Source organism: Heloderma suspectum, chromosome 9 (genome assembly GCF_057233095.1).
Source record: "Heloderma suspectum isolate Gila_16-S chromosome 9, 16-S_ref, whole genome shotgun sequence".
NCBI classification, from domain to species: Eukaryota; Metazoa; Chordata; class Lepidosauria; order Squamata; family Helodermatidae; genus Heloderma; species Heloderma suspectum.
In genome coordinates, this window is record NC_139466.1 from 39,465,678 (window position 1) to 39,491,874 (window position 26,197).

General features: G+C 44.9%; 1 protein-coding gene across 3 annotated transcripts in view; it reads left to right on the forward strand.

Annotated features, from left to right (window-relative positions):
* The window catches only part of ARHGEF9 (Cdc42 guanine nucleotide exchange factor 9), a 371,451-nt gene that overhangs the window by 305,013 nt on the left and 40,241 nt on the right, over positions 1–26,197 (forward strand). For all 3 annotated transcript variants that reach the window (XM_084814164.1, XM_084814167.1, XM_084814165.1), the window contains exons 8-9: positions 4,938–5,170; positions 15,456–15,585. In XM_084814164.1, coding sequence (XP_084670290.1) covers positions 4,938–5,170; positions 15,456–15,585 — 363 coding nt within the window. The remainder of the gene's footprint in view (positions 1–4,937; positions 5,171–15,455; positions 15,586–26,197) is intronic.

Sequence of the window (26,197 nt, forward strand, 5' to 3'; positions counted from 1 at the left end):
AATGTGTGGATCAGAACTTAGGTATCCTCCAGATTTCATGCCTCTCTGAACATTGTGATGCAATTCTTAGCATTTTATTTGAGAGAAAATACATTTAGAAATGCATATTTTGCTTTCCAAAAAAGTTTATGTTCAAAACTACGTATTTCAATTTTGGGGTGGATTGCAGGGGGCGGATTTGGCGATTAATAAAGAAACAGGTTGGGACAGACTTTTGGGTGAACACATGCAAAAGTAACACAGACTGGAAATAGAGTGATTTCCCCATTCTTAGTAATGGGGTGGGGTAAGATTGCAACTCAGGCAGTGATCCATGGCATGAGAATTGGAAGGGGGGCTGTTGTTTGTTTACTGATTATTGATTATACTGTACATTTTATGTGGACTGTTGTTAGACATCTTGGGAACTTAGTGTGGGAAGACAGGATAGAAATGTTAACATCTAGTTACATCAATGGGTACATAATCAGTGGTGCTGGCAGGGCTGGACCATGGGGCATGGTCTGGGGCCCCACAGCCTGGAGGGCCACCAGATGACAGTATTGGTAGTGGCAGTCACCACAGCCTCTTTTGTGTATGTGTTTGTGTTTTAAAACTTGCAATAGTGGCCAGGCACATTGCACAGTGAGGCTCCAACTGTGCCCGGCATTCATTCTCCAGTGGGCCTCCAGACCAGTGTGAGGCCAGATATGGTCCAGGGAATGAAGACAGTGGTCAGGAGAAGAGCTTTGCTCCATAGCACATCCCAGCCTCTCTTTAAAGGTCTTTTATTTACACAAAATATTGGGGCAACTATTGCTGGTGCTACTATTATTTGGGGGTTTTTTACACTGCTGCTGTAGCCATCATGACTGTCTGCTTCCACCGCTGCCTGGTAAGGTGAGGGAGAGAGACTGGAGTAAAGATACTGGGGAGGAAGGGAATACACATGTCTCTTTCCCCACTTCCCATTTTCCCTTCCCCCCTGCCAAAGGGAACCAAATGATGTCAGGGTGTGGCCCTAGCCCCTGACATCAGTGCATAGTTAAACTATGGCATTCACTACCTCAGGACATATTGATTGCCTCCAATTTGGATGGCTTTAAAAGGGGGCTAGACAAATTCATGGAGGACAAGGCTTTCAGTAGCTACTAGTCCTGATGGCTATATGCTACCTCCAGTAAGCGGCAGCATGCCTGTATACACCAGTTGCTGGGGAACATGGTCAGGAGGGTGCTGTTGCACTCATGTCCTGCTTGTGGGTTTCCCATGGGCAGCTGTTTGTCCACTGTGTGAAGAGAATGCTGGACTAGATGGACCCTTGGTCTCATCTGTATGTTCTTATTCAGCCCATGGAGGGCTGGGGGGGGGGGGATCCACCCCTGATTTTAGTTCCCCACCCTTGCTTTATCCACTATATCACACTGGCTTTCCTCATGATGGTGCTTACTACTTAACGCACACACACACACACACACGATGAAAAGGACGCCTTGCCTATATGCCACACATTGGAGGAGCTAATAAAATGGCCAGTGTTGTAAATATGTCAGGAAATGTCAAGAAAATAATGTAGCCTTGCTTTTTTAGCTTTTCCTTGAGGGAGAAAAAAGCACTCTCTTGGTGCTTATGTAAGAGGATGCCCCTATCCAGGATGCTGGATCTTTTTATACGTATTACATTACTTTTTAGTTACAGCTTGGCTGGGTCACATTTCACACCAGCAGTGCTTTGGAAACTATTAGATTGTAAATGCTCATGGAACCAACAGGACACCATTAAAAGCATTCACAGCAGCTTGGACCTAAGCACCTTAGATTTCCCATTCTCGTTGCTTGTTTTGTTTTGCTTAAAGGATGTAATAGCAGTGCTTCTCTCTGTCTTTGTAGCACAGGCTATAGTGAGGAGCAGGCTTTAAAAAAATGCAGAGGAAATAAACAGAACTGGAAACTGTCATAATCCATCTGTGGATGTGATGGCTTTGCTCCCAGAAGCACTATTGCCACAAAGGTCAGAAAGTTTAACTTCGGCTGTCAGTTGCCAGAAGAGGAGGAGAAAGAAACCTTGTTGGCAGAACCATCTAAGAAAGGAAACTGAATGGGGGAAGGGGCGGAGAAACCTACAAGAGCCACACAGGGTCTGCTTGGGTCAAGAGATGTTTTTTTTTTCTCCTTAGAATTAGCCTTTGCACAAAGTGAAATCCAAAACTGCTACTTAGCCCCCACCCCACATACATACCCTTTCTGTTATTTACTACAACATCCTTCCCCAACCCAGTGTTCTCTGAACATTTTGAACTACAACTCCCAACCAACATAGCCAGTGGTCAGGGATGATGAGAGTTGTAGTCCAACACATCTGGAAGGCACCAGGTTGGGGAAGGTTGTACTATAACTTTTATAGTATAAGTTTTATACCCTGCCCATTGCCTCTAAAGAGAACTCTCCAGGGTTTAGAGCTCATGATTAATTAATTCTGTGGAAAGTGTAGTGAGCATGCTCATGTCTTAGAGTACTGGTAGGGAAGCTAAGGAGATGCAAGTCTAATCTGTAGCTAGATGAGGAGCTCATGTAAGCTGCTCTGATGGTCAAAGCAGATGTGGCTTTTCCTTTACATCAGAGTAGCTGCAGGGTGGTCCCAAATCAGTTCTCACACAGATACAGACACACCCATTACTTGTCCCACAGGAGAAAGATAGAGGCCCCATATTGCCCAACTGGGCAAATTGCAGCTTCGCATACGCACAGTTTTAGATGAGGAGAACAGCATGGCAGAAAGGATTAAGAGAAAACTTACAGGAAATCCTGCCCATACTGCTCCCAGATCACATCTAGTTTAGTAGTCCTGAGCATTCTAGAAGAAAAGAGCAAGATGATGGTGATGATGATTTCAGTATCATCTCACACCCTCGGAGAAATGCCTAATTTATATACATGAAAGCTGGTTTTCAATATTCCATCGCATTCTTAACAGCATAATGAGATGGTAGAATGGACTAAACAATTCCAGGCTGCAGGCAAGGGATCACCTTTTTGAATGCTCCCCTGTGTAAAAAACTCTCTGCAAACAGAAAACCAGTACAGTGCTAGAACCTTTAGCCCTGATAACGTGGAGAAGCCATCAAATGCGGCATGCCCTACCGCATTTGATGGCTTCTCCATCCACTTTAGCCCAAAGTGGTATAGTCTATTCTACTACCTCAACATTCTAAGACCTCATCCCATCCCCATCTCATTCTGCTACCTGGCCAAAGTAACAACTCAGGGCAAGGATAACAGGTAGAGGCTGGCTTGGTTCTCCACGGCTCCCAGTGTTCCCGTGGGACATAGATAGAATCATAGAATGGTAGGGTTGGAAGGGGCCTACAAGGCCATCGAATCCAACCCCCTGCTCAATGCAGGAATCCAAGTCAGAGCATCCCTGACAGATGCGCTTCAATCTGGGGTTCAGTTGAGACGAACAAAAACTTGCTCCTGACTCCAGACAGGAGCAGGGACATTTGAGACCCATTTCGGTGGCACCTTTTCTTTCTCCCAGGGTTGCCATCCACTCCTGTGGTGAAAAGTCAAGTACAACACTTGAGGATAATGTTGCAATGTTGGCAAAACCTGTCCCCAGCTGTAACGTTGGCTGGCTCAGCCACCACCAACAAGAACCATATCTGTAATCAGAAATGCCCCATCTCCATCTACTGAAGGCAGCTCCACAGTTGCAGGGGAGGATCGATATGCTTCCCATGTAGCCCCCCCCCCCCGATCTTACCTGTATCAGAGGAATCAAGAAAACCTGGCAATAATGCTTTACTTCACATGATGACATTGTGTACCCCTTCTGTCTGTTTGTTACTGGAGGAAGTGCCTGAAAGCCTTTTCAAGTGAGCCCTACTTCTTCATACAGTTATGGCGTTCACTGACATAAGATGTGATATTGTGGGTGGCCACTAATCTAGAAGAGAATGAAATTTTAGACCAAAATCCATGCAAGATAGGTGATAGCTAAATAGAACCTCTATGTTCAAATGCCATCTATCTTACATAGTAGATACTGGAGTTAAGTAAGAAGGGGGGACTCTTATCATGCCTATGAGCTTCCCAGAAGTCACTGAGAATTTGGTTACTGTGGGAAGCAAGGTGCTGGATGAGTTATGAACATAAGAAGAGCCATGCTGGATCAGATGAAATGTCTGTCTAGTCCAGAGTTCTGTTCGCACAATGACCAACCACATGCCTATGAGAAGCCCACAAGCAGGACATATGTGCATAAGACCACCCTCCTCATATTCCCCAGCAAATGGTATTGAGAAGCATGCTGCCTCTCACACTGGGGATAATACATAGCCATCACGACTAGTAGCCATTTTGATAGCCCTGTCCCGCATGAATTTGTCTAATCCCCTTTTAAAGCTGTCCAAGTTAGTGGCCATCACTACATCTTGTGGTAGTGAATTCCATAATTTAACAATGCGCTGTTCTTCCTTCTGTCTGTTCTTAATCTCCCACCATTCACCTTCATGGGATGACCCCCAAGTTCTAGTATTATAAGAGAGGAAGAAAATAATCTACCTATCCACTTTTTCCACAGTATGCTTAATTTTATACACCTCTACCATGTTTCTCCTTATTCACCTCTTTTCTAAGCTAAACTGCCCCAAACGTTATAATCTTTCCTCATATGCAAGTTGATAATTTTGGTAATGTTGATTGCCTTTTATCAGTTGGACCATTGGTCTGATACAGCAGGGCAGTTCTTATAGTCACATGCCTTGGGTGTTCTTATGGAGGTACAATCACAGAGGGTTGCTTAATGGTGCAGTCTCTTACTGCTGAAGTTGCTGTAAAAAATCTTTTGATTGTGATGGTAATGAGCTTAGTAGCTGATTGTTTATGGCATGTCTTATGGACCCCTCTCTCTCTCACTCTCTCTCTCTCTCTCTCTCTCTTTTGCACCACCTCCTATAGCAAGATGGCTTCTGGATCTATTCCGAGTACTGTAACAATCACTTGGACGCATGCATGGAGCTCTCCAAGCTCATGAAAGATGGCCGGTACCAGCACTTCTTTGAGGCATGCCGCCTCTTGCAGCAGATGATTGATATCGCCATTGATGGTTTCCTTCTGACACCTGTGCAGAAGATCTGCAAATACCCCTTGCAGCTGGCAGAACTGCTGAAGTACACTGCACAGGACCACAGGTGTGTTGGTGTTTGGGTTGGGTTGTGCTTGCATTCAGGGCTGGCCGCAGTGGCACGTTGAAAAGCACTCTTGGTACCTGCCTGTTCAGCCCTCATGGAATTTTGGAGACTTGCCCAGTTCTTTAGGCTGAGCATTTTTCTTTAAAGTGCTGCAAAAACTTTCCTAATGATCCTTACCTTTTGAGGGTCAAAACTAGGGATGAATGAATCTGTCTGTTCCACTTTTTAAGTTTGCATTTTTTTAAAGCACAGTCTTTATTTCTTTATTTATTACATTTCTTAAGTGCCCATCTGGTCGGTCACCCAGCCACTCTGGGCGATGTACAGGAATACAAACAGTTTTAAAACAATAAAACTCTACATTAAAACATCATATTTCTAAAAATACCCTAACCCACCCCAAATGCCTGCTTGAACAACCACGTTTTTAATGTGTGGCGGAAGTTCATTAAAGTCCATCTCATTTCTGCATCACTTTGCAAACATTTTTTTAAGGTCCTCATGAAAATTCATGCACATTTTTGTATGCAATGTCCCCATATTTTTGCATGCTCTTTCCCCAATATTTGCCTTTTTGTGTGTTATTTTCTCGAATGTACTCATTTTTGTATGCAATCACCTCTGTTACACGCATTTTTGTTCACATTCTTTGGTCTGAGAACTGCATCACAAAATTGAAAAACCAAAGTATAATTGCATTCCAGTTGCGTATTAGTTTGAGAAGTGCGAATTAGATTGGTTTGTATTACAATGTGAACCAAACTAATTTCTCCCCATACCCCTAAGTACAGCTAGTACAGGCTATGTGTGTGTGAGGGTGGGGCTGGGGGTGGGAGGGAGGGAGCACATTTGTTTTATTCAATGAATTATATTTTATTTTGTTTTAATGGGTTATTTTAATGATATTTCTTATGGGGTTTTTTTTCCCAGTTGTTTTACTTCCATGGTGGATGGGGCAGAGCTTTGCATAGTTGTGACCACGCTGGACAGTAAAGCAGTCTCACGTGCGTCCCACCTAGGAAGGGCCAGTAGCTGAGTGACTGAGCAAATGCTTCATGTGTACAAGGTCCCTGGTTCAATCTCTGCTATCTTCAGTATCAGGGCTGGGAAAGATCCCCCTCTGAGACTCCAGAGAGCTACTGCCAGTACTGAGCTAGATGGACCAACAGTTTGATTCACTGTAAGGCATGTTCATATGTTCGAATTAATAATGGACAAACTTACCCCAACAGAAATCATAATTTGTTCAAGCTGCAAATTCCTCCAATATCAGATGAAAGTTCTGCATTATTTAAGGATCTTGTTTTGAATATACGGATTGTGGTGTCAACAAAGTGCATCTTGAGAACTGTAGTATGACATCATGCTATATGTCATGATGTTATGCATCACTACGTTATGTCTGATTGGCTGTTTTCACCTGCCCTACAGTCAATATGGAGCTGCTGGAGCTGGTGTGAGCAGGATCTGTGGAAGAGGCACCTCCATCTGCCGAAGCCCAGATCTCCTCCTCGCTTGCCAGCTGCCCTGGGCTGCACTGCTCCCCTCCCAACCTCCTCCTCCTTAGATTCCCTTTCCAGTATCCCCTCACTGTGCCACCCACCAGCACCCAGATCTAAAGGAAACTTTTACTTACCAAACAAACAAAAAAATCCCCTCTATCTGATACTAGAGAGAAATGGCCTTGGTTGGCTAGCTGAATACAAAAAGGAGACCAAGCCATGAGTGAAAAAGAAATGTTGAACAAGGTGTGGATGGTAACCTACATGGCTGTTTCTTCTAACGTGATTGATTTGTTGAAGGATTTCAGATCCAAACTTTTACACTGATTGGTTGGGAAAATAGTAACCAAATGGTCAAGTGACATCATCCCACAAGCATCACCATTGCAAATAGGACCTTTACATTTTCTTCTGAAAGTAAAGGGTTAAACCATCATCAGGACATGCACAGAGTTGGTGTGGTGGAGTCTAGATGCTTTCGCCATGTAGACCGTGCAGGCACTCATAACCAGTCTCCGTTTGAATAACAAAAATGCTAAAGTTCATTAGATAGTCATCTGAGCTCAATACACATATGAGCATTACAAACATAATAGATTCTGCCAATGAGCTGCCTAATTTGGGAGATTTGGTGGCATCCCTAGTTCTAATGCTGGGTTTCTCATGGGATTGTGACTCAAATCGCATCCTTTGAACTGGGATGCTACTAAAAGGGACTGAGCTATGCCTGGGGGAAAATCCTCAGAGTTGCTGCCAGTCAGAGTAGGCAGTTCAGGGGTTAGACAGTCTGAGTCAGTCTAAAGCAGCTTCCAAAGCTCTTCTCCCTGCCTGCCTCTTCTTACCAGCCATGCCAACTGGTACCACTAAGAAATCACAACCACAGTGATCTCTTTTCCCACTGTGTATAGGAAAACAAAAATTGCTATGCTGCTTCAAGCCAAAGGTCCAAGTGGTCCAGCCCTCTGTTTCCAACTGTAGCCAGCCAGCAGGCTTGGCTTCAGCGCACCCTGGGGCATTGCAGTGGGGTTCTGACAGTGCCTGTCTCTGTGCCCTGCCCTTACTTGCCCCTACCCCTTAAAAAAATTCTGGTGCTCCAATCAGCACTTGGGCGGCTGGGTCTAGGAGCTGCCTTTGTACAATTCCACAGTGCCCTGGAGGGACTCTATGACAGAAGCATTGTTGGAAATGTCAAAGGCAGCTCCCAGATTAATGAGAGCACCACCGCTGTCCACCACCAGGTGGACAGCGGTGTCCCCACCAGTCCCCACCAGGGCTCACCCACATAGCAGGGGGCCGGCCAGAGGGCACTTTGCTGAGAGACACACACACACACACCCTGCACACACACACACACACACACACACACAACCCCCAGAGCACAACCACCATCAGTTTTATTTTCCTTCTAAAGACTAGAAAGGAGGCATCTCGGGTGAAAGGGTGTGTGTGTGTGTGTGTGTGTGTGTGTGTATGTTGAGCTATTATAGTAAAGATCAACAAGTGAAGAATATCGGATAAAATATATTAGAAGTTATATACTTATTTTTAGCAAAGAAGAAGGGACACAAGCATACTGGTTTGATTGGGGATGGATATTCTAGAATCTAGTTAGTATGACTGGGTTTTTTCCCTGAGCATGGGAATGGACACTGGGGTTCTGAGAGCACTTGGACAGTGGGAGGAAGGTTAGGATTTCTGTTAGGGCAGTTGAGAGCTAGGGGTGGAGGAAAAGGAAAGGGAAGAAGTGCTAGAAAAGTAAGGAGAGTGGGGTGTGTGTGTGTGTCCCATGTTTTGACTAGACACCTCAAAGTTGCTCATAATATTTATAAATACAACTAGAGATGCCCGTAGCTGGGAAATCCAGTTCTTCTTTGACTCGATAGAGTTCTGTAGCAGGTACGATTCGCTTTGCATCTGCAAGCCAAGCTGCGGGCTGTTCCCCAAACTCCAGGAACTTTTTTGTGCAATTTGGGGGAGAAAGGTTCTGCAGTTTGCACAAATTTCTGAGCATATCCTGCAAATTGTGGCCAAATTTGTGTAAATTCAGCCATAATTTGCACAAATTTTGTAATTCGTGCAAATTTGGCAGTAATTTGCAGAACTTGCTCAGAAATTTGTGCAAATTGCAGAACCTTCCCCCAAACATGGACAGCATTCTCTGAAAATCTGCAGACTGGCCCGACTCACTACAATTCGAGTCAGGCACCACAGCGGGAACCAAAACAAAAGTCCGGGGGCCTGAGCCTAGGAAAACTCTTCGAACCCCACCCCCCAAATAGATTTCTCCAACATCCCAAAATACAACAGATACAGCCAAAACCATGTGCACCCCCTCCAAAATAAACCTTGCAAAAAACAACCAACACAAAACTGCACAAAACAACTGGAGCAGGAGCCACCATCTAATGCCCCTTCCCACAGGGCAGTGGATGTCAGTTAACCTGGGGCAGGGGAAGTCCAGGCGGAGAAGGCCCCAATTTTCCTTTTGCCTGCTCCTGTCTCCCTCACTCTTTCTTCCTTCCCATGTATATATGGTCACTTTCCCTTTTGTCCTCCATATGTTTTGGATTATAACTCCCATCATCTCTTACCGCTGGCCATGTTAGATGGGAATGATGGAGTTGGATTCCAAAACTTCTGGAGATCACCCACTTGGGAAAGGCTGTTGTAAAGTCTGTGTCTTGTAGGGGATTTGGGCTGCCCCCCCCCGGGGGGGGGGAGAAGTAACATAAATTTAGCTATCACGGATAGCTAAATTTTGCCTGTTTTGTTTTGATTACCTACTTGCCTTGGTTAACTTTGTGCAGAATGATAGAGGAGGACCATAGCTCAGTGCACATGCTTTGCATGCAGAAGGTCTCAGATTCAATCCCCAGCATCTCCAGGTAGGGCTGGAAAAACCCTGTCTGAACCCCTGGAGTGCCACAGCCAGTCAGTGTCAACAGTACTCGGCTAGATGGACCCAGGGTCTGACTCAGTGTAAGGCAGCTTCCTGTGTTCTTATGATATAAAATTGGCAGTGTCCGTCCTTCCTTCCTTCCTTCCTTCCTGAGATGTGCCAGCCTCGCACCGAGCAGAAATAGTAGAGCAGAGCTGTACCAGACCATCTTAGCTGGCATCCATCTAGTCAAGCAAAGGCTTGTCATGCCATTTATTTCAGTTAGGTACTTTTAGCACCTACAGCAATAATTATTATTTCATCTTCCAGCCATGCACATTTACTGTATAAAAGGCCATCTAAGGCACTGGGTTGGAAGCACAATTTCTGGCATTTCAAACCCCAGTTAGCACAGGGTAGGTTGGCAAAGTGCCCCATCCTCCTTGTCTCCTCCTCAAGCATTGGGAAGAAGCCATGACTGCCCATCAGGGAGCCATTTCATAGTATTAATCCATAAGGCCCAGCCAAACATCCTCCAACATTTCTCATCTCAGATTTTGCTAGTTCAGCTGCAGCCATAAGCCCTATTTCTAAATCTCATTTTATTAGTGAATGGATGGGGGGGGCAGGGGGGCGAGAACACTGCTCGTAACGACTCCTCTAAAAATAAAGCATTAAAATGAAGGAATTAGGCTGAAACTAGATATTGGGCATATGTGACTGCTATTGAAAACAGCCCCCCTGGGTTGTCCCCTCCAGCTGTCTCCCCTGCTCACATCTAAAAATTAAAAATGTGTGATGTCATGTCATGGCATAATGCTCCAGGTTACCCTGCCTCCACAAATATTACTATGGTGGCCACTTATGCATCTCCATAAAAGAGAGCAAGAGGATGCAGATTTGCATATGCTAATATGTATTTACTTCAGAGATGTTCCAGCCTCTCTAAAATATGCTAATCTATATGTATAAATACAAATTTAGGGGGAAATGCTTTAACTTAATAGTTAAATACAATCCAATACATCTCAACATAGTGGAGAAGACTGTGACCTGGTCACCTCTTGCTCAGTCTGCTGTGCAGGTGCTAACTGTGGATGGGCAACTTCAGGGCCCCCACCACTCTCCCTTCTCATGGTTATTTATCTTTAAACCAGACAGCCCTTCAAATAGAGGACACCTTCAAATGGAGGACCGTCCTCTGACCGACCTTCAGATAGTGGACACCTTCAAATAGAGGACAGTTCTTGAACAAACCTTCAGATAGAGGACAGGTTGCTATAAAGTAGGACATATGGCCACACTAAATAGCAGCCAGTGAAGCAGAACAAGAGCATATGAGAACATCCAATCTCCTTATTGCTCCAATTGGTGACTACAGTCCTGGCCCAGAAGCTTTTGAAGGAGTTAAATTACCCGACTTGCTCTGGCTTATAGGCATAAGGAAGATTTTATGGCTGTTGAAGCTAGTTCCTCTGCAGGTTCCTCCTTTGGCCACAGCTGTGTAGTGGTGCACATCCCTAAAATCTCTCATGAGGCCACCAGGGCCTGCCATGGGCTTGAGTCTTGACTCAGGTTAGAGAAGCTTGGTGACATCATGTCTAAGGCTTTGTACTCCTAGACCAGACTTCCCTAACCTGGTGCCTTCCAGATGTGTTGGGCTGCAACTTTCATCATTCCCAGTCAGCTTGGCCATGGAGGTCACCAGGTTGGTGAAGGCTACCATAGAGACTGGACTCGGGCCTTTGGAGCACATATACCTGACACTACATGAATCCCACGTATCTGGATGTTAATTGCCCAGCTCACTCATGATGCAACTTATGTGCTTTCACCCTCCCCCACACATGTTTGTCGAAGTGTGGTCTCCAGATCCACATCCTTACCAAGTTTCTAGCTTGGCTCTCTACCTCTTTGGACAATACTTTTAGCATCGGTAGAGCACTTTTGAGTGTCCCAAACATTTCTCATTCACATTAATGTATTACTGTAATCCTTATCACAACCCTGTAAGGTAGGCTAGTATAATTTCCCCCATATTGCAGATGAGAGGCCAAAGATGAGAGAGAATGGCTTGCCTAAGGCCACCTGCTGAGTTTATGAGGTGAGTCTCGGACAGGGCACGTCTGGTTCGTAGCTCACCCACTATACAACCCCAGCTCCCATTCTGTGGTGGAATGAGAAGTTCCCCTCTGGTTATCCAAACCAATAGCTTGGTTATCAGCCCGTGGTTTCTGCCACTTTACATCTCTTTGCAAATTCCAGGAATGGTAGTCAGTAGTGTTGCACATATCTATTGCTGAGAAGTGCAACAGATTGGAAGGAATCAAGGACAATATTATGCTGCAGGCATTTCAAGGCAGGATACAGAGACTGCAGACCAGAATCTTTCAGGTCCTGGGAGTCAGGTGATCCTGGAGAACCAAACCCATGCTGATGTTTACTATCTAGCTACAAGACCTGCCACGCTGTCCCAGTCTGCCTTGCCTGTTGCTGAATGATGCCAGGCTGCTTTTCTGCACTTCTAGGTGCCACCTGTGTCTCCTTCTGGGTGACTGTTGCCTTCTGCGCTTAGCTCTTAGTCCACTCCAGAGCTTGTCAATCTCTTTTGTACTTAGATGGACCCTGCAGCCATAGGAACACTGGGCCTGGCTCTCAGTATGGCCGGGGCGCTGAACCTCTTTCAGCCCCAGGGCTGAATTCCATTTCAGAGTAGCTCTTGACCCCATCTGGGGGTGGTTGGGGTCAAAGGCAAAAGGTGTGGGGTCAAAAATAGTAGCACATTTTCACTTAAAGCTCTTACTGTCAGCCACTAAGCCTTCAGAAAGGCATTTCAACCTTTTAGAATGGGGAAAAAATAGCACAAAAGCTGGGGAACCACCAAACCATTGGTGGTCAAGGGAAAGGGGCCATGCCAGGCGAAGAGGCCATCCAGGGGACCCTGGAGGCCAGATTGTGATCCCAGGTGAGCTGGATTTGACCCCCAGGCCTGAGGTTCTCCGCCCCTTCACAGGCTCTGTCACTGCCTTGTCTCCTCTGTTTCTGGCCACCTAGAGCCTCACCAGCTTCTGGGATCTGAGCCCCCCTGTGCTCAGAAGGGAGCCCCTGCCAGGTTGCCACCCCCTCCCTCCTTGCTTAGTGAAGACATGGACAGCATGGGGAAATAATCCAGAAATAACGGAAGAGATTATTTGGCAGGAACTGGCACACGATTTCTGTGACAGAATGATAAGTGGGAACACACCAGGTGCTTGTAGGAGGCCAGAGTAAATTTTGTGCTAAAACGAGCAACTCTTTTAATGCTGAAATATACACAGAAACCTTCCGCACAGGGCAAATGTAGAGATCCACCAAAGATGTTACTGGTACCCACCTAATCAGAAATGCTATTGGGTCTGTCAATTGACCAGAGGGGGCAAAACACAATGAGAGGGGCGTTTGATCCCTGTGAATTCCTGTATGAACTGACCTGGTATGCACCTCTCAGACTAATGGGCAGATCCAAACTTAACTATCCACCAGAGTTCACACTTTTCTGAACATTGCAAACCAGTTTTCAGCAGTTTCAATATATCAAAATATGTTTTAAAGCATGTATTTTGAAAGAGCTGTTCAGTTCATGGTATTTAAATCTAAATAAACAAGAATGAGTTATTTGGTGCAACCAAGATGGATAGGGGGAGAGCTAGGCTTTTCTGTCTAGGTAATAGATGAACAATACACATAACATATAGAACAGATTATGTCATGCAATCTCCCAGAATAAAGATAGGGCAAGATAAATGACAGTAACATTCTCAAGCAAGCTCAGAATCTTTGCTGGATCTGATCCTGGCTTATTCTCCTGGTTAGTTAATGTACATTCAACCACAGTTGCCTATTTTGGACGTAACAGGGAATTCTGGTTTAAAACAAACTAGGATCTCTGTACTGAAGCAAGCAAGGGATGAACACAGACTTCTGTGTCAGAACTGGGCCTGTGCAGCTATGGTACTGGCTCCTAACAAGGTCACCCTGTAATGCAGAGGTGGGTAACTTGTGAACCTCTGGATGTTTTGTCCTACACCTCCCGTCAGTCCCAGCTAGTATGAGGAATGGCCAGGCATGCCGGGGGTTGTAGTCGAAAACATCCGGAGGGCAACAGGTTGGGGAAGGGTGCTGTGGATGCATTTCCTGGAATGTCCTTCTGCCTGGGGAAGTGTGGTCCCATGAAGCAGGAATGCTGCCATTGCAACATTGACCAGGAAACAATGGGAGCCATTTGCTCAGCAGCCTTCTTCATTTTTCTCATTAGTCAGTAGTCAATATTAAGCCCCGAGTTAATCATAAATTATGGAGACACCGGGCAGCGGCTGGCCTTGTCTGTCTCTCTAGTCGAAACTAACATTAAGGCCTCTTGGAATGGAAAGTAAAGCATAAGTCAGAAATCAATAACATTGATTCCAGCATCATTTTTTCAAAAGACTGATCATTATCCTTGCTGGCCCTGACAGGAGGCTATTTTCTCTCACTACTACTACATGCACACACAGGAAATTGCTCTGATCTGCCTAGGTAGCTCCCAGGCCATCCACAGTGGGAGCAAATGCCAGGCTGGCTTCGGGGCGGGGCAGGGGGGGAGATGCCTTATGGCACTCTTTGCATTGCTCCGTGGCCATGAACAAAGCTGTCACAGCACAGCTGAACTGCTGGGGCTCTTTCCTCCTGTCTTCAGGGGCTGCAAGATCAGTTACTCATTGTGTATTCTTTGCTGGCTCCAGTGAGCAGAGTCTGGATTTGAATGTGATATCCTAATGAGTAATGAGATCACAGCAGGATAGATATTTCTGCTTGGGAGTTAGAGAATAGCTCCCTGTGTGGGGTGAGCAAATAAAGGCAGGCTAGCACGGATGGTGGAGGGACCATAGCTCAGTGCTAGTGCTCAGGATCAATCCATGGCATATCCAGTTAAAAGGATCAGGTAACGAGTGATGGGAAAGACCTCTGCTTGAGATCCCAGAGAGCCACTACATGTCAGAATAGAGGGATGGGGGAGAAATTTTGTCAGTTTGCATTTTAACTTCAGTGCAAACTTACCTACTTTTGCACTTTTGAACCACTGTGCAAACTGAAACTCAGTTATCCTTCAAAACTCACACTTCTCCAAATTTTGCAATGGAATTCTCCAATCAAGAAACACATACAAAAATGTGTATTTAAGAAACATAACATTCAAAGATGCATTATATTAGGAAAACTGCTTACAACAAACCTGTACATTACGAAAAAATGGATTAAAATGCATGTATTCAGAAAAGTTTGCACAAAACTACTCAGGAATTTTAATGTGAATTTTTTGATGCAGATGAATCGAAATTAAGACTGGAGAAAATCTCAAAGTTTGAGACTAACCAAATTTAAGATTGGAAAAGTAAGGGCCTGAGAGAAACCAGAACTGACAGATTTGTCCATCCCTAAATACTGGATTTCCATCCTAAAGGAAATCAACCCTGACTGCTCATTGGAAGGACAGATAATGAAGCTGAAGCTCCAATATTTTGGCCACCTAATGCGAAGAGAAAACTCCCTGGAAAAGACCCTGATGCTGGGAAAGACTGAAGGCAAAAGGAGAAGGGGACGGCAGAGGATGAGATGGCTAGATAGCATCACGGATGCAATGAATATGAACTTGAGCACGCTCCGGGAGAGAGTGCAGGACAGGAAGGCCTGGCGTGCTATGGTCCATGGGGTCACGAAGAGTCGGACACGACTGAACGACTGAACAACAACAACAAATACTGGATTAAATGATGAACAAATTCTCTGATCTTGTATAAAACAGCTTTCTATGTGTACCTCTTAAAATTTCCCTTTTGCATCTCATGTGTAATTTTACAGGTTGTGTTTTTTTCCCCCTTTTGCCCAGTGACTACAGGTACGTGGCTGCAGCACTTGCCGTTATGAGGAATGTGACTCAGCAGATCAATGAGAGGAAAAGGAGACTGGAAAACATTGACAAGATCGCTCAGTGGCAGGCCTCAGTTCTGGATTGGGAGGTATGTGACATGCAGTATTGTCATTTTCTTCTGTGGTGTCATAACAGGCATCATTTGCCTGGGAGATGAGCATTGTTTTTTTTGCATGGCAGCCCTTCACAAGAGGTACCACAACTCAGTAGCAAATGCCATCTGTGAAATCCATTCCAAAGAATCAGTTTGTAGTTCCAGGGTGCTCTCAGATCTGGCATTATCTTTAGAGTCCCAAGTGGCTTCTGCAGCATGAAGCCCTCTTCACCAGCTGTGGCAGGTTAGCAGCTGCAACTCCTCCTGGCCACATGGTTTGGTGGCCTCTTGACTGGACTATTGCAATGCATTATGCTTGAGGCTGCTTTTGAACACTTCTTGGAAATGTACATTACTTACAGCTAGTTCCGTTGCAGCTGTTAGGGTCTTCTTCTGCTTCCTTTGATCGTTACAGGTACTTTTGAGTGAGAGTGACTAATTTATTTATTTACTGTCTGCCTGACTGTTTCTAGACTACTGTTCTTCCATTACACTCAAGGAAGTTAGCTATTTACAGCTTGGGACCCAGGTACCATTTCCAACATCAACCTACCCGCATCTTCTGCTGAGGCCCTTCTGTGGGTACCCCTGCTATCAGTGATAAGCTGCGTGATGAGCAAGGGGAAAGGGCTTTGTCCAACTGTGGCACCCCAGCGATAGGATGTCATCACCAAAGAGGCATGGCTGGCACCTAATCTGTTATTTCTTTTAGGCATAAGGTAAAAAATATTCTGGGCTGTATCCAACAGGGCTGCTCCGCCTCCACTGGTTCTGTTGTGCTCACAGGACCCACCACTTCCACAGCAGGGGTTTTGTGTTTCTAAAAGTAACTCCAGAAATTAGCAGAACACTTGTTTCCAGATCAGGACAGGTCAGCAGAGTTCCAGTCTGCGAGGCGCCCCGACTTGTCCCATTCCCAAAAGTGATGTTTCCACTTGTTTTGGATAATGTTTAGAACTGCAAAAGCCCTGTTGCGCAAGAGGTGGGTCCCACGAGTGCAAGGGGGCAATAGGATAGAACCCTCTGTTCTCCCAGGCTTTTCGACTACCTCTTATATACTTTTAAAACAGTTATGGTAACGCTTACTCTGTCATTTTAAAGGGTTTCTAGAGCTGTTTGTACTAGCACTTTTTCCGTCTTGATATATTTAGTGAGTTGGATCCAGACTTAGTCATACTTAGAGTAGACTTGCTGAAATCAATGGAACTTAAATTAAACTTAAATTAAACTTAAATTAAGTTTAAATTAACTTAAACTTAAATGGAACTAAAACTAGTACTACTTTTACTAGTAGCTAGTAAAAATTTAGCTACTCTATGGCTAAATCTGTATCGAACACAATGTATTTAATTTGTACTGTAAACTGTCCCGGGATAGATATGTATATAAAATAGCTTTTAATATTTTTATATGAAATATATTTATTTTGTGTCTTTGAGACACAAAATACATTTTTGTCTTAAAATAAAGATACAAATACATTTAAAATAATGACATAGAATCTAATAGACACAATGCAAAAGGAAAGAGGAAAATAAGCAATTACATAATGTTACATAATTGTCATAATGACCAGGTCAAGATAATGGTTATAATGACCGTGCTGTTGACATGGTTACTATGGTACATCAGAGCTAGCAGACCATTTTAACTCCTTCTCTTCCATTGTGAAACGCATCCGAAGCTCTGTCAGCTTTCTCGCCCGATGCGATGCATCTTTGCTGCTGACAGCCTTGCACGAACCATGAAACACACGTATCGTGTGGGCCCCACAATCAAGCAGATCAGATAGCACTGTGGGCAAATTAAGCCAAAGACAGGGAGGGCAAAGAAAAATAAGAGAAATGGCACTGAAAAGCAGTAGCAACATCCAGAGGAACAAAAGGGAGCAAAAAGCACTGAAACCATACTAATGTTTGGTGAGGTCAGGGGTTATTGTTTTGGTAATTGATTTGACTGCATCAGTTTCAAAGCTAGTATCAAAATTAGTGCCTATTCTGTGTAGCTTTACTTTAAATTTACGCCAAATTATCAGAATGCTAGATTATCATGTGTGTCGTTTCTGGACTCCTGAATGAAGAGGCAAAGCATGATATTTTGGAATTAAAACAGAGTAGGGAAAGCGGGGAGCTCTTGAGATCAGAGTACTAGCACATGAAAGCAACGTGTAACAGAATGCAGAGAAGAATGTATAAATGTAGAACAAGTCTTCATGGCTTTTCATCAAGGGAACTGACATCAGGAAAGCATAAAAAGTAAAATCAGGTGTATTCTTATATACTCATTATTATTTTTAAAAGACATTAAAGGTGCAATCCTGACTACATAGGCGGCCGCCTCTGAAGTTGGAGGTGACCGCCTATCCAAAGCAAGGCAGGAGGGGCATGGGGGGGGGGGATCGTTCCCTCCATGCCTCTCCTGCCCTGCTATTTTCCACTAGACAGCCGTTTTCGGCTGTCTAGCCATGGGGGAGCTGACCAGGAGAGGAAGCTGCTGTATGACATGTAGGATGTGTCATACACACAGCTCCGCTCTCCCTGCCTCGGAATGCCCCCAACCCTGCCCCTTTTCAGTCACTCCACGCTCCTCTTCCGGGTGCGGACGATGGGTCTTCTCTGCACTGCCTCAGAGATCAGTTCCCAGAAAAGAGCATATCCTATGGCCCTCTAGACAGTGTCTAGTGGCCATGGGATTGCTCCCTCTGATAAGTAAATACAGCCTCTGTGACTAAAAAAAGAAAAACACACATGCAAAACAGTGACCTCCACTCCACTTTATCTTAGAAAGATGAGCACATATACACAAAGCTGCGTTGTACTACCAGAAGATTGGTGCATCCAACCTTGCAATCTCTACTGTCACTGACTCCCCAAGGTCTCTAGTGAAAAGCTCTGCCAGTGTTGAGACCCTGTATCTATAGATACTGAAGTCTGAATCTGGACCTTTTAGTACACACAGCATGAGATTTACTCCTGAGCTATGCACGTCAATGGTTGATGACTGTCATTACTTAGAAATTAGAAAATGTTTTTATTGTAGAATTTTATTGTTTTAAACTGTTTTATTGTATGTTGTACATCACTCAGAGTGGCTGGGTGACCAGCCAGATGGGCTGGGTGACCAGCCAGATGGGCGATTAATAAATTTAATAATAATAATAATAATAATAATAATAATAATAATAATAACTTCTATAGCAATTTGCCTGTACATTTAGCTCATCCATGGAGGTGCCCTCGCCTTCTGAGGTGGTAGTGACTAGACAGGAGGGATGACCAAATCTTTCAGTTCAGCTTCCTCCCTCATCTGAATTTTTTAAATCTCAAGTTCTTTCCATCCTGTTTATGTGAAGAAATTTGCAAATTTTTGGAAGTTCTTATCACATAACGAAATTAATGAAATTCTCACTCAACCCTACGGGAGACATAGTCTTTGCAGTGCTGGAGCCCCATTTGTGGATCTCCCTCTCTAGTAAGCATAGGTGAGAAATTCGTTCAGTTCACATTATAACATGAATGTACCTAATTGCACTTCCTGTACCTAACTCAAACACAGCTCTCCTTCTATATTCGTGTTTTTCAGAATTGTGGAATGCAGTTGTGAACAAAAATGTGATAAAATATGTATTTTAGGGACAACCCCCCGTACAAAATGCATTATATTAGGAAAAAATGCTTGCAAGAAAAAAAAATATTTTAGGAGAAATACACACAAAGATGCATACACATTTTCATGTGGACTTTAAACAAATTACAAACTGAGGCAGAAACATGATGGAATGAACTTGAGACTGGAAAAATGAGAAACTGGTAGAAACCAAAATTGCCAGTTTCAAACATCCCTATTTTGTAGGAAGGCTCACCTGGCATTTGCACTGTTTTCTTCTCAGTGCCATGCAAAGACATATTTTATTCCGCTGGGCTTTTAAAAACTGTTTTAATTGCTAGTTTTTAACTGCTGTTTCAACTGTTTTTTGCATGTTTTTATATTATAGTATGATTTTTGGTTATTACACTTTTTTCTTTGAAAACAGTTCCAGAAATGTGTTTGAGGTTTGGCTGATTTGTTATGTGAAAAAACATTCCCCTCTATATACAGATGTATAAAATATATTTATTTATTAGGGTTGCCCAGCTCAATTGATTAATCAGTTGCACGTATCACTTTAAAACAGTTTGATCACCTAAGAGGCCTCCCAAATTGAGCAACAGTTTTTTTAAAAAAAACTTTTAGTTATTTTTAATGCAGCCACTCATAAAAACCAGAGATGGCAAGTGCCATCTTAAAAGAGGCATTCCATGCTGTGATAAGAGAGAAGGGAAAAGGCCTGTCCTAAGATGCTGCCCACTGCAACATCTACGTGCATCTAGGGATGTCAGAGAATTCTGCCATGGATGTTGGTGAGACCGAATGCCAGTGCATTCGGCCCCCCGAAATCCATGGCGGAAAGAAGGCCCCCCCCCACGAAAGGCGCGTGAAACGGAGCACTTACCTGCTGCCGCCCGCGCTGACTTGCGAATGGCGGCCGCCCTGCAGCCACCGTAGCCACTGCCATTTGCGTACACTGTTGTTTTTGTTTTTTGGTTTGGTTTGCCGTGATAGGCTACGCCATTTGCGTCCACAGCAGCCCATCCGTGGTGCGCAGAAAAATGTGTACATCAGTGAAAGTAACATTAAATGTGCATTATGTTAGGCAAAATTGTATACAAATATGTAAGCATTAGGGGAAATATGAAATATGTACAAAAATGCATACGAATTTTCATGCAAACTTTTTTAAAAATCCCCAAATTTCATGACAAATTAAACTTAAGACTGGAAAAGTGAAAAAGTGAGAGAAATAGAAATCGACAGAGTCATCCACCCCTAGAGCAAACACAGAAATGCTGGACCAGTTGCACTGGGTTGATTATGGATTACTGCTTCTGTGAGAAACCTAGGAGCTTCCTTACATGACTTGCAATGAGGAAATGTGACTCAGTCATTTGTAAGGATCCCTGCACTTTAAATAAACCCAGATTAAGAACACATCAGTGTCAAGATGCTTAATATTCATGTGAGGGTAGAAAGACGAGATGCCCTCTACCTCAGATCGATACCTATTCTTATCCCACCTCTAGTAATACCTTGAGACATTTGTTTTTAGCAAGCCATGGCTACCAGCCAACTCCTCCTCCACAGGAGGTTTTTTCTTAAACATTAATTTTCCAAATCATTAGGGAAACTGCCTCAACAGAAGCAGCCTTTAAAAAAAAACACTGTAGCATGACGGAGATGAGCAAGGTCCAAGCATGCCAGCCATTTCAAGGAGAACTTTGCAGTGCATTTGTGGCCATGAAACCTCTGGCACTAGTTGGCCATGCATAGTGTAGTTGCAAGGGACGTCTGTTTACTTGAGGGCCAGGAGAGTTTGCCATAGAGCGGGGCAAGCGGAAGGCTGCCACCGCAAAAATGGGCAGCTCGAGCAGGCCAGTTGAACATTGCAATTCATCCAGTAGGTATTCTGACACGCAAGGGGGGAGCAATTCCTGCCGCCCCAGCTGGTTTCCAAGGCAGGGATCGTGCAGGCTTTCAGGCAGAATAATCCGCACCTTCAACAGCTCCCTTCCCCAGGTGGGGAGACTGCCCTGTGCTGGACAGCCTCTCTGCCAGGGAAGGAGCACCTGAGAGGCTTTGAAGGTGGACACGTCAGGTGGCGTGATCCGGGTTTGCAAAGCCTCCCCATTCATAGACAGCGAGGCACCCTGTAAAAGCCCATGTGCTCCCAACCTGCCGAGGCAGCCCGTCTGAGGCTGCAGAGCGTTTCCACAGGGGCCCCCTCCATTCAGGCTGGCCAGCTAGTAGGGAAAACATCCTTTTCCCTGGACAGCAAAATGGAGCATGCCAACAGGGAAGGGTCAGTGCGAGCTGGGGCAGGAACGGGCAAGCAAAGAGCCTGCTTGAGATGGGCTGTGTTTCTCGTTCCAGTTCTGCTTGGAGAACTTGAGTAGGGCTGTTTGAGCAAATGAACAGGCCTGCTCAGTTTTCTTGTGACATCCCTAGGGATGTACGAAAGTCACTTACCTTATCGCAGCTTGGCTTCGCGGTGAGGGGGAGGCGCTTCGCTTCTCCCCCTGAAGTTCAGGCGAGGGGGGGAGGCGTTCCGCCTCGCCCGGCTGAAATTCAGGCCAGGGGGGGAGTCGCCCCGCCCCGCCTCGCCCGGCCGAAATTCAGGCCGGGGAGAAGCGCCCCGTCTCCCCGGCCGCGAAACAAAAAGTAAAAAAAAAAAAGACCCCGTGATAGGCTACGTGACGATTTACGTAGCCTATCATGGCTAGATTTCCAAAGTCAGCCGTGATAGGCTACGTAAATCGTCACGTAGCCTATCACGGGTGACTTTGGGGGGGGGAAAAATCGCATACGCAAATGGCGGCGCCCATGGGGCGCCGCCATTTGCGTCCCTTATTTTGGCACGTCTAGTCTACGTAAAGATTTACGTAGACTATGGCGAAAATAAGGGCAACGCAAATAGCGTTCCCTTATTTTTGCCGTAGTCTACGTAAATCTTTACGTAGACTAGACGTGCCAAAATAAGGAATGCAAATGGCGGCGCCCCATGGGCGCCGCCTTTTGCGTATGCGCTTTTGTTTTTCAAAGTCACCCGTGATAGGCAACGTGATGATTTACGTAGCCTATCACGGCTAACTTTGGAAATCTAGCCGTGATAGGCTACGTAAATCGTTATGTGGCCTATCACGGGTGTTGTTGGTTTTTTTTTACTTTAGTTTTTTTTTTTTCAATGGCGGTGGTGGCAGCCGGTCGGGAGACCGGCCGCTGCCCCCGCCCGTGACGAACTGCTGCCGAACCGCCGCCGGGACCCACCGCTGAGAGGGACATTCGCCGAAGGTAAGTCCCGTCCCGGGGGGGGGGGGCGGGGGGCCGGCGGAGAATTTCCCAACCAACTTCGGGGGGCCGAATGCGTCGGCACTCAGCCTCCCGAAGATTCGGGGAGAAATTCTCCGCCATCCCTAGACATCCCTGGTTTGCAGTTTGGCATCTGTGAAGAAAGGAAAACTTTTCAGTTTGGCTGGGATTTAAACCTCACTTAGGGGTAAGCTGAGGACTGGGAAGTGGTCCCTGGATATATGGAAGAGAACCCTAGGCATTGGGAAGCTGAGTCGTAGAGAGTCAAGAAGGAGCCAAAGAAAGGCTGAATGCAGAGTAGGCAATAGACTGAAAACAAGGAACCTGAAGAATTTCATAGCCTGGGTCCTAGTGGGTCCTAGTGTAGTGAGCTGGGTCCTAGTGTAGTGAGCAAGGCCTCAGAGCCCACTGGAAGCACAGAAGGAGAACAGGCATGGGCAACATCAGTCCTTGTCACTTACAGTCAGTACAAATCTTCTGGATTGGCCAAGCCTGCTTTAAATACTAGGAGCCTGACCTTCTGGGCTTGTCTGATCAACAAAGAGCCCAAACTAGATGAGATGCCATTCAGCAGTATGTATGTATTTATTACCATTTCAATTTGCCCAAGAACCAATGTTACCTGGCTATGGTTCAGAAGTGGGGATGTGAATGTGTGTTCACTTATTTATGTATTTTTAAAACGTACGAGTTGCTTCTCGGGCCCAAATAGAGCCTCCAGGTGACTTACATTTAAAACTTAATGTGCTCCACATCATGATCCAGATTTCCCAGCTCCAGCAACTGATCTCAGGGACCCTAGGAGGGAGAGCAAAAGGCCCAGTTCCACTTCCAGTTGTGGCTACCCTCTAGCCCAGCAAGACCCTGAGAGAAATTAAGCAAGCAGTGCTTTTGCTTTCATGGAGAAAATGTGATCAGGAAACTTCTGCAGGCTCCATTTCTGTCAACCAACACAATGGGGCTATGTCTGCTGTCTAGACCCCATAACCCACATTTGGACAATGTCTGGGATTGCCGTTACCCAGTTATATACTTCTAAAACAACAGCTTCACGTCTGAGGGTGGATCCAAAACATGAAGTCGACGCAGGATGTTTGTCCTATTTGTGTCAGCATCGGTATTTATAGTCTGCTTGGCCCTCAAGGTTGTTCCGTAAATCCTGTACTTTGAAGCTTAAATTTGGGGGTCAGCCTTTGAAAAACATAAATGCCTGTAGGTTAACTGGATTTCTTTCTTTTTCTTATAATTCAAGCCCAGTTCAGATTTTGTTCTCTGCTGTTTATCTTCTCTTAGTCTTATCCATATGTAGAGAGTAAGCTTCTAATAGCTATAAAGTCAGCAAAGGGGAGAAAGAACTTGAAAAGAAGAAGAAATTAAGACGCAATAGTCATAAGATGTGCAGCACAATTGTAGGTGTATTTACTTGTAAATGTCGCACTGAAACCAATGGGCCTCACTCCTTAGGTAATGTGGTTAAGATTGCTGCTGAAAGTCAGTTCTTATAATCCACTTGTCTTCTACAAGTCATTGCAAACACACAAGCAGTCTACTTATGTGAGCAGTGTAATGTGGGAATCAGGAAGTCATATGAGGTCACATATGAGGTTGCACTCATATGAGAAACTCACGATGAGCTAGGAAAACCTTCACGGTTCCAGGGCATTGCCTGAAGGCCCCTCTAATGCAGCAAACCTGCTGAAGATAAGCAGCTTTGAACCTGGTCAGTGCCTTGATGGGAGACCACTGAAAAAAATGGATATGTACTGCATTTAGTTACCTGAAAGAAAGGTGGAATTTAAATGTCATAAAATAATCAGAACTGACTGCAAGGGCTATTTCACACATAACATTCTTAGCTATACTCCTAAAATGTGTGAAGTCTTAGATGTACACCTAAAATGTAGAGTGTGATTATGACAAACACCACTGGATCATGCCCAGGGCCAGCCCTTCCCATTAGGCGAAGTGAGATGGCTTCCTCAGGGTGTGTGAATCAACAAAACCTGAGCTTGCAAAGTTCTCCAAATTCTACCTCGAACCTTGTTCTGACTCAGGTCCATATCAGATTGCAAGCTTTGTATTTTTCTTTTCACATGAAAATCCGGGCATATTTGTGTGTGCATTTTCCAGATGTATGCATCATTGTGCACATCTTTGAAATGTACACATTCTTCTCCGATTGATTAAAGCGTATTTATGTACATGTTTCAGAAGTACAATTTTTTTCAAATGGGAGCTGCCCTGCCTCCTGTGTCAAAACAGCAGCACCTGTTAGTGTTGCTCCTTTAGTACAGGGGTGGGCAACTTGAGATCCTCCAGATGTTTTGGCCTGCAACTCCAGTGAGCCCTTCCCTTTGGCTATGCTGGCTAGGGCTGATGGGAGATGGAGGCCAAAAAATCTGGAGGGCCACAAGCTTCCCACCCCTGCTTTAGTATAAGAAGACACTCAGGTTAGAGTGCTATTGGGCTCTGTGGTTTTGCTGCAACAGACTAACAAGGCTACTCAAGATAAAGTGATACTTTGTAACAGTTTGGGCATCTGTCCCTGAGCTGGCACCCTCCAGAAGTGCTTGGACTACAACTTCCATCATCCCCAGCCAGCATGGCTGCTGTGTTCGGGTATTGTTGAAATATCCATTTAGAGATGTCTGAGGGCATTTTTTTTTTTAACTTACAAAGCTATTTACAATGCTGACTGTTTTCATACCCTTCTGATATCAACTTTCACTATTTCCATGGAACTTACCTCCAAATATTTCTGCTTAGCATTGTGGCCTCAGCGATTCATGTGGGCCAATTCACATATTACAAAATTCCTACATGGAAGGCAATGTGTGTATAGATTTTTGTGATGCGATGGATTCTGTTCCATGTACACACAATTGCACAGCTGCTGGGACACCATAGCCAATCATAATACATGCTCCCAGAGTGGGAAGTACATGCTCCCAAAGTGGGAAAAACCCTCATGTTCAGCCATCAAACATCAAGTACTTAACACTTGTGATGCATGAATTTTTAACATGGGAAAGCAGCTGTAAAAATGGTTACTGAGATGTCGTGCAGATGAAATGATGTTCTGCACATCACCTACACCATTTTTGCCCCACTTAGCACACTCCTAGAAAGGATGTAGCAGTAATAACAGCTTGAAGCAGACAGGAGCCAAAGAATTAAATGGCTAGTTCCAATTAACATATGAAATTCACTCTCCTACACACACACACACGCACACACACGCACTGCTTTATGGCTCTTGCTGCCTCCCAAAGGCTACCTGTTCACAGTAACACACACACACCCCGCCCCAGACACACACACACTCTCTCTCTTCTATGCAATTCTTAAAGCTACAGCAGGCCTGTATAATCTCTAGGCCAGGGGTAGTCACCCTAGTGCCCTCCAGATGTTTTGGCCTACAACTCCCATTGGCTCCAGTCAGCATAGCCAATGGTCTGCGATTGTGGACTTGTAGTCCAAAATATCTGGAGAGCACCAGCTTACCTACCTCAGCCCTAGACCTAGGGAAATGATGCTCTTGCGCTCCCCGGTTCTCAGACTCCAGCCCTCTTTGCCTGTCCACTTTCTTCCTGCCAGTAATGCAAAGCTCCAGCCTAACTTTCCGCCGGCTTTGCTCTTTGCCCAACTTTCTCCTTGGCTCCCCCTTTCGTCAACTGTGTCTCTCTATCACCCGTTGTTTCTT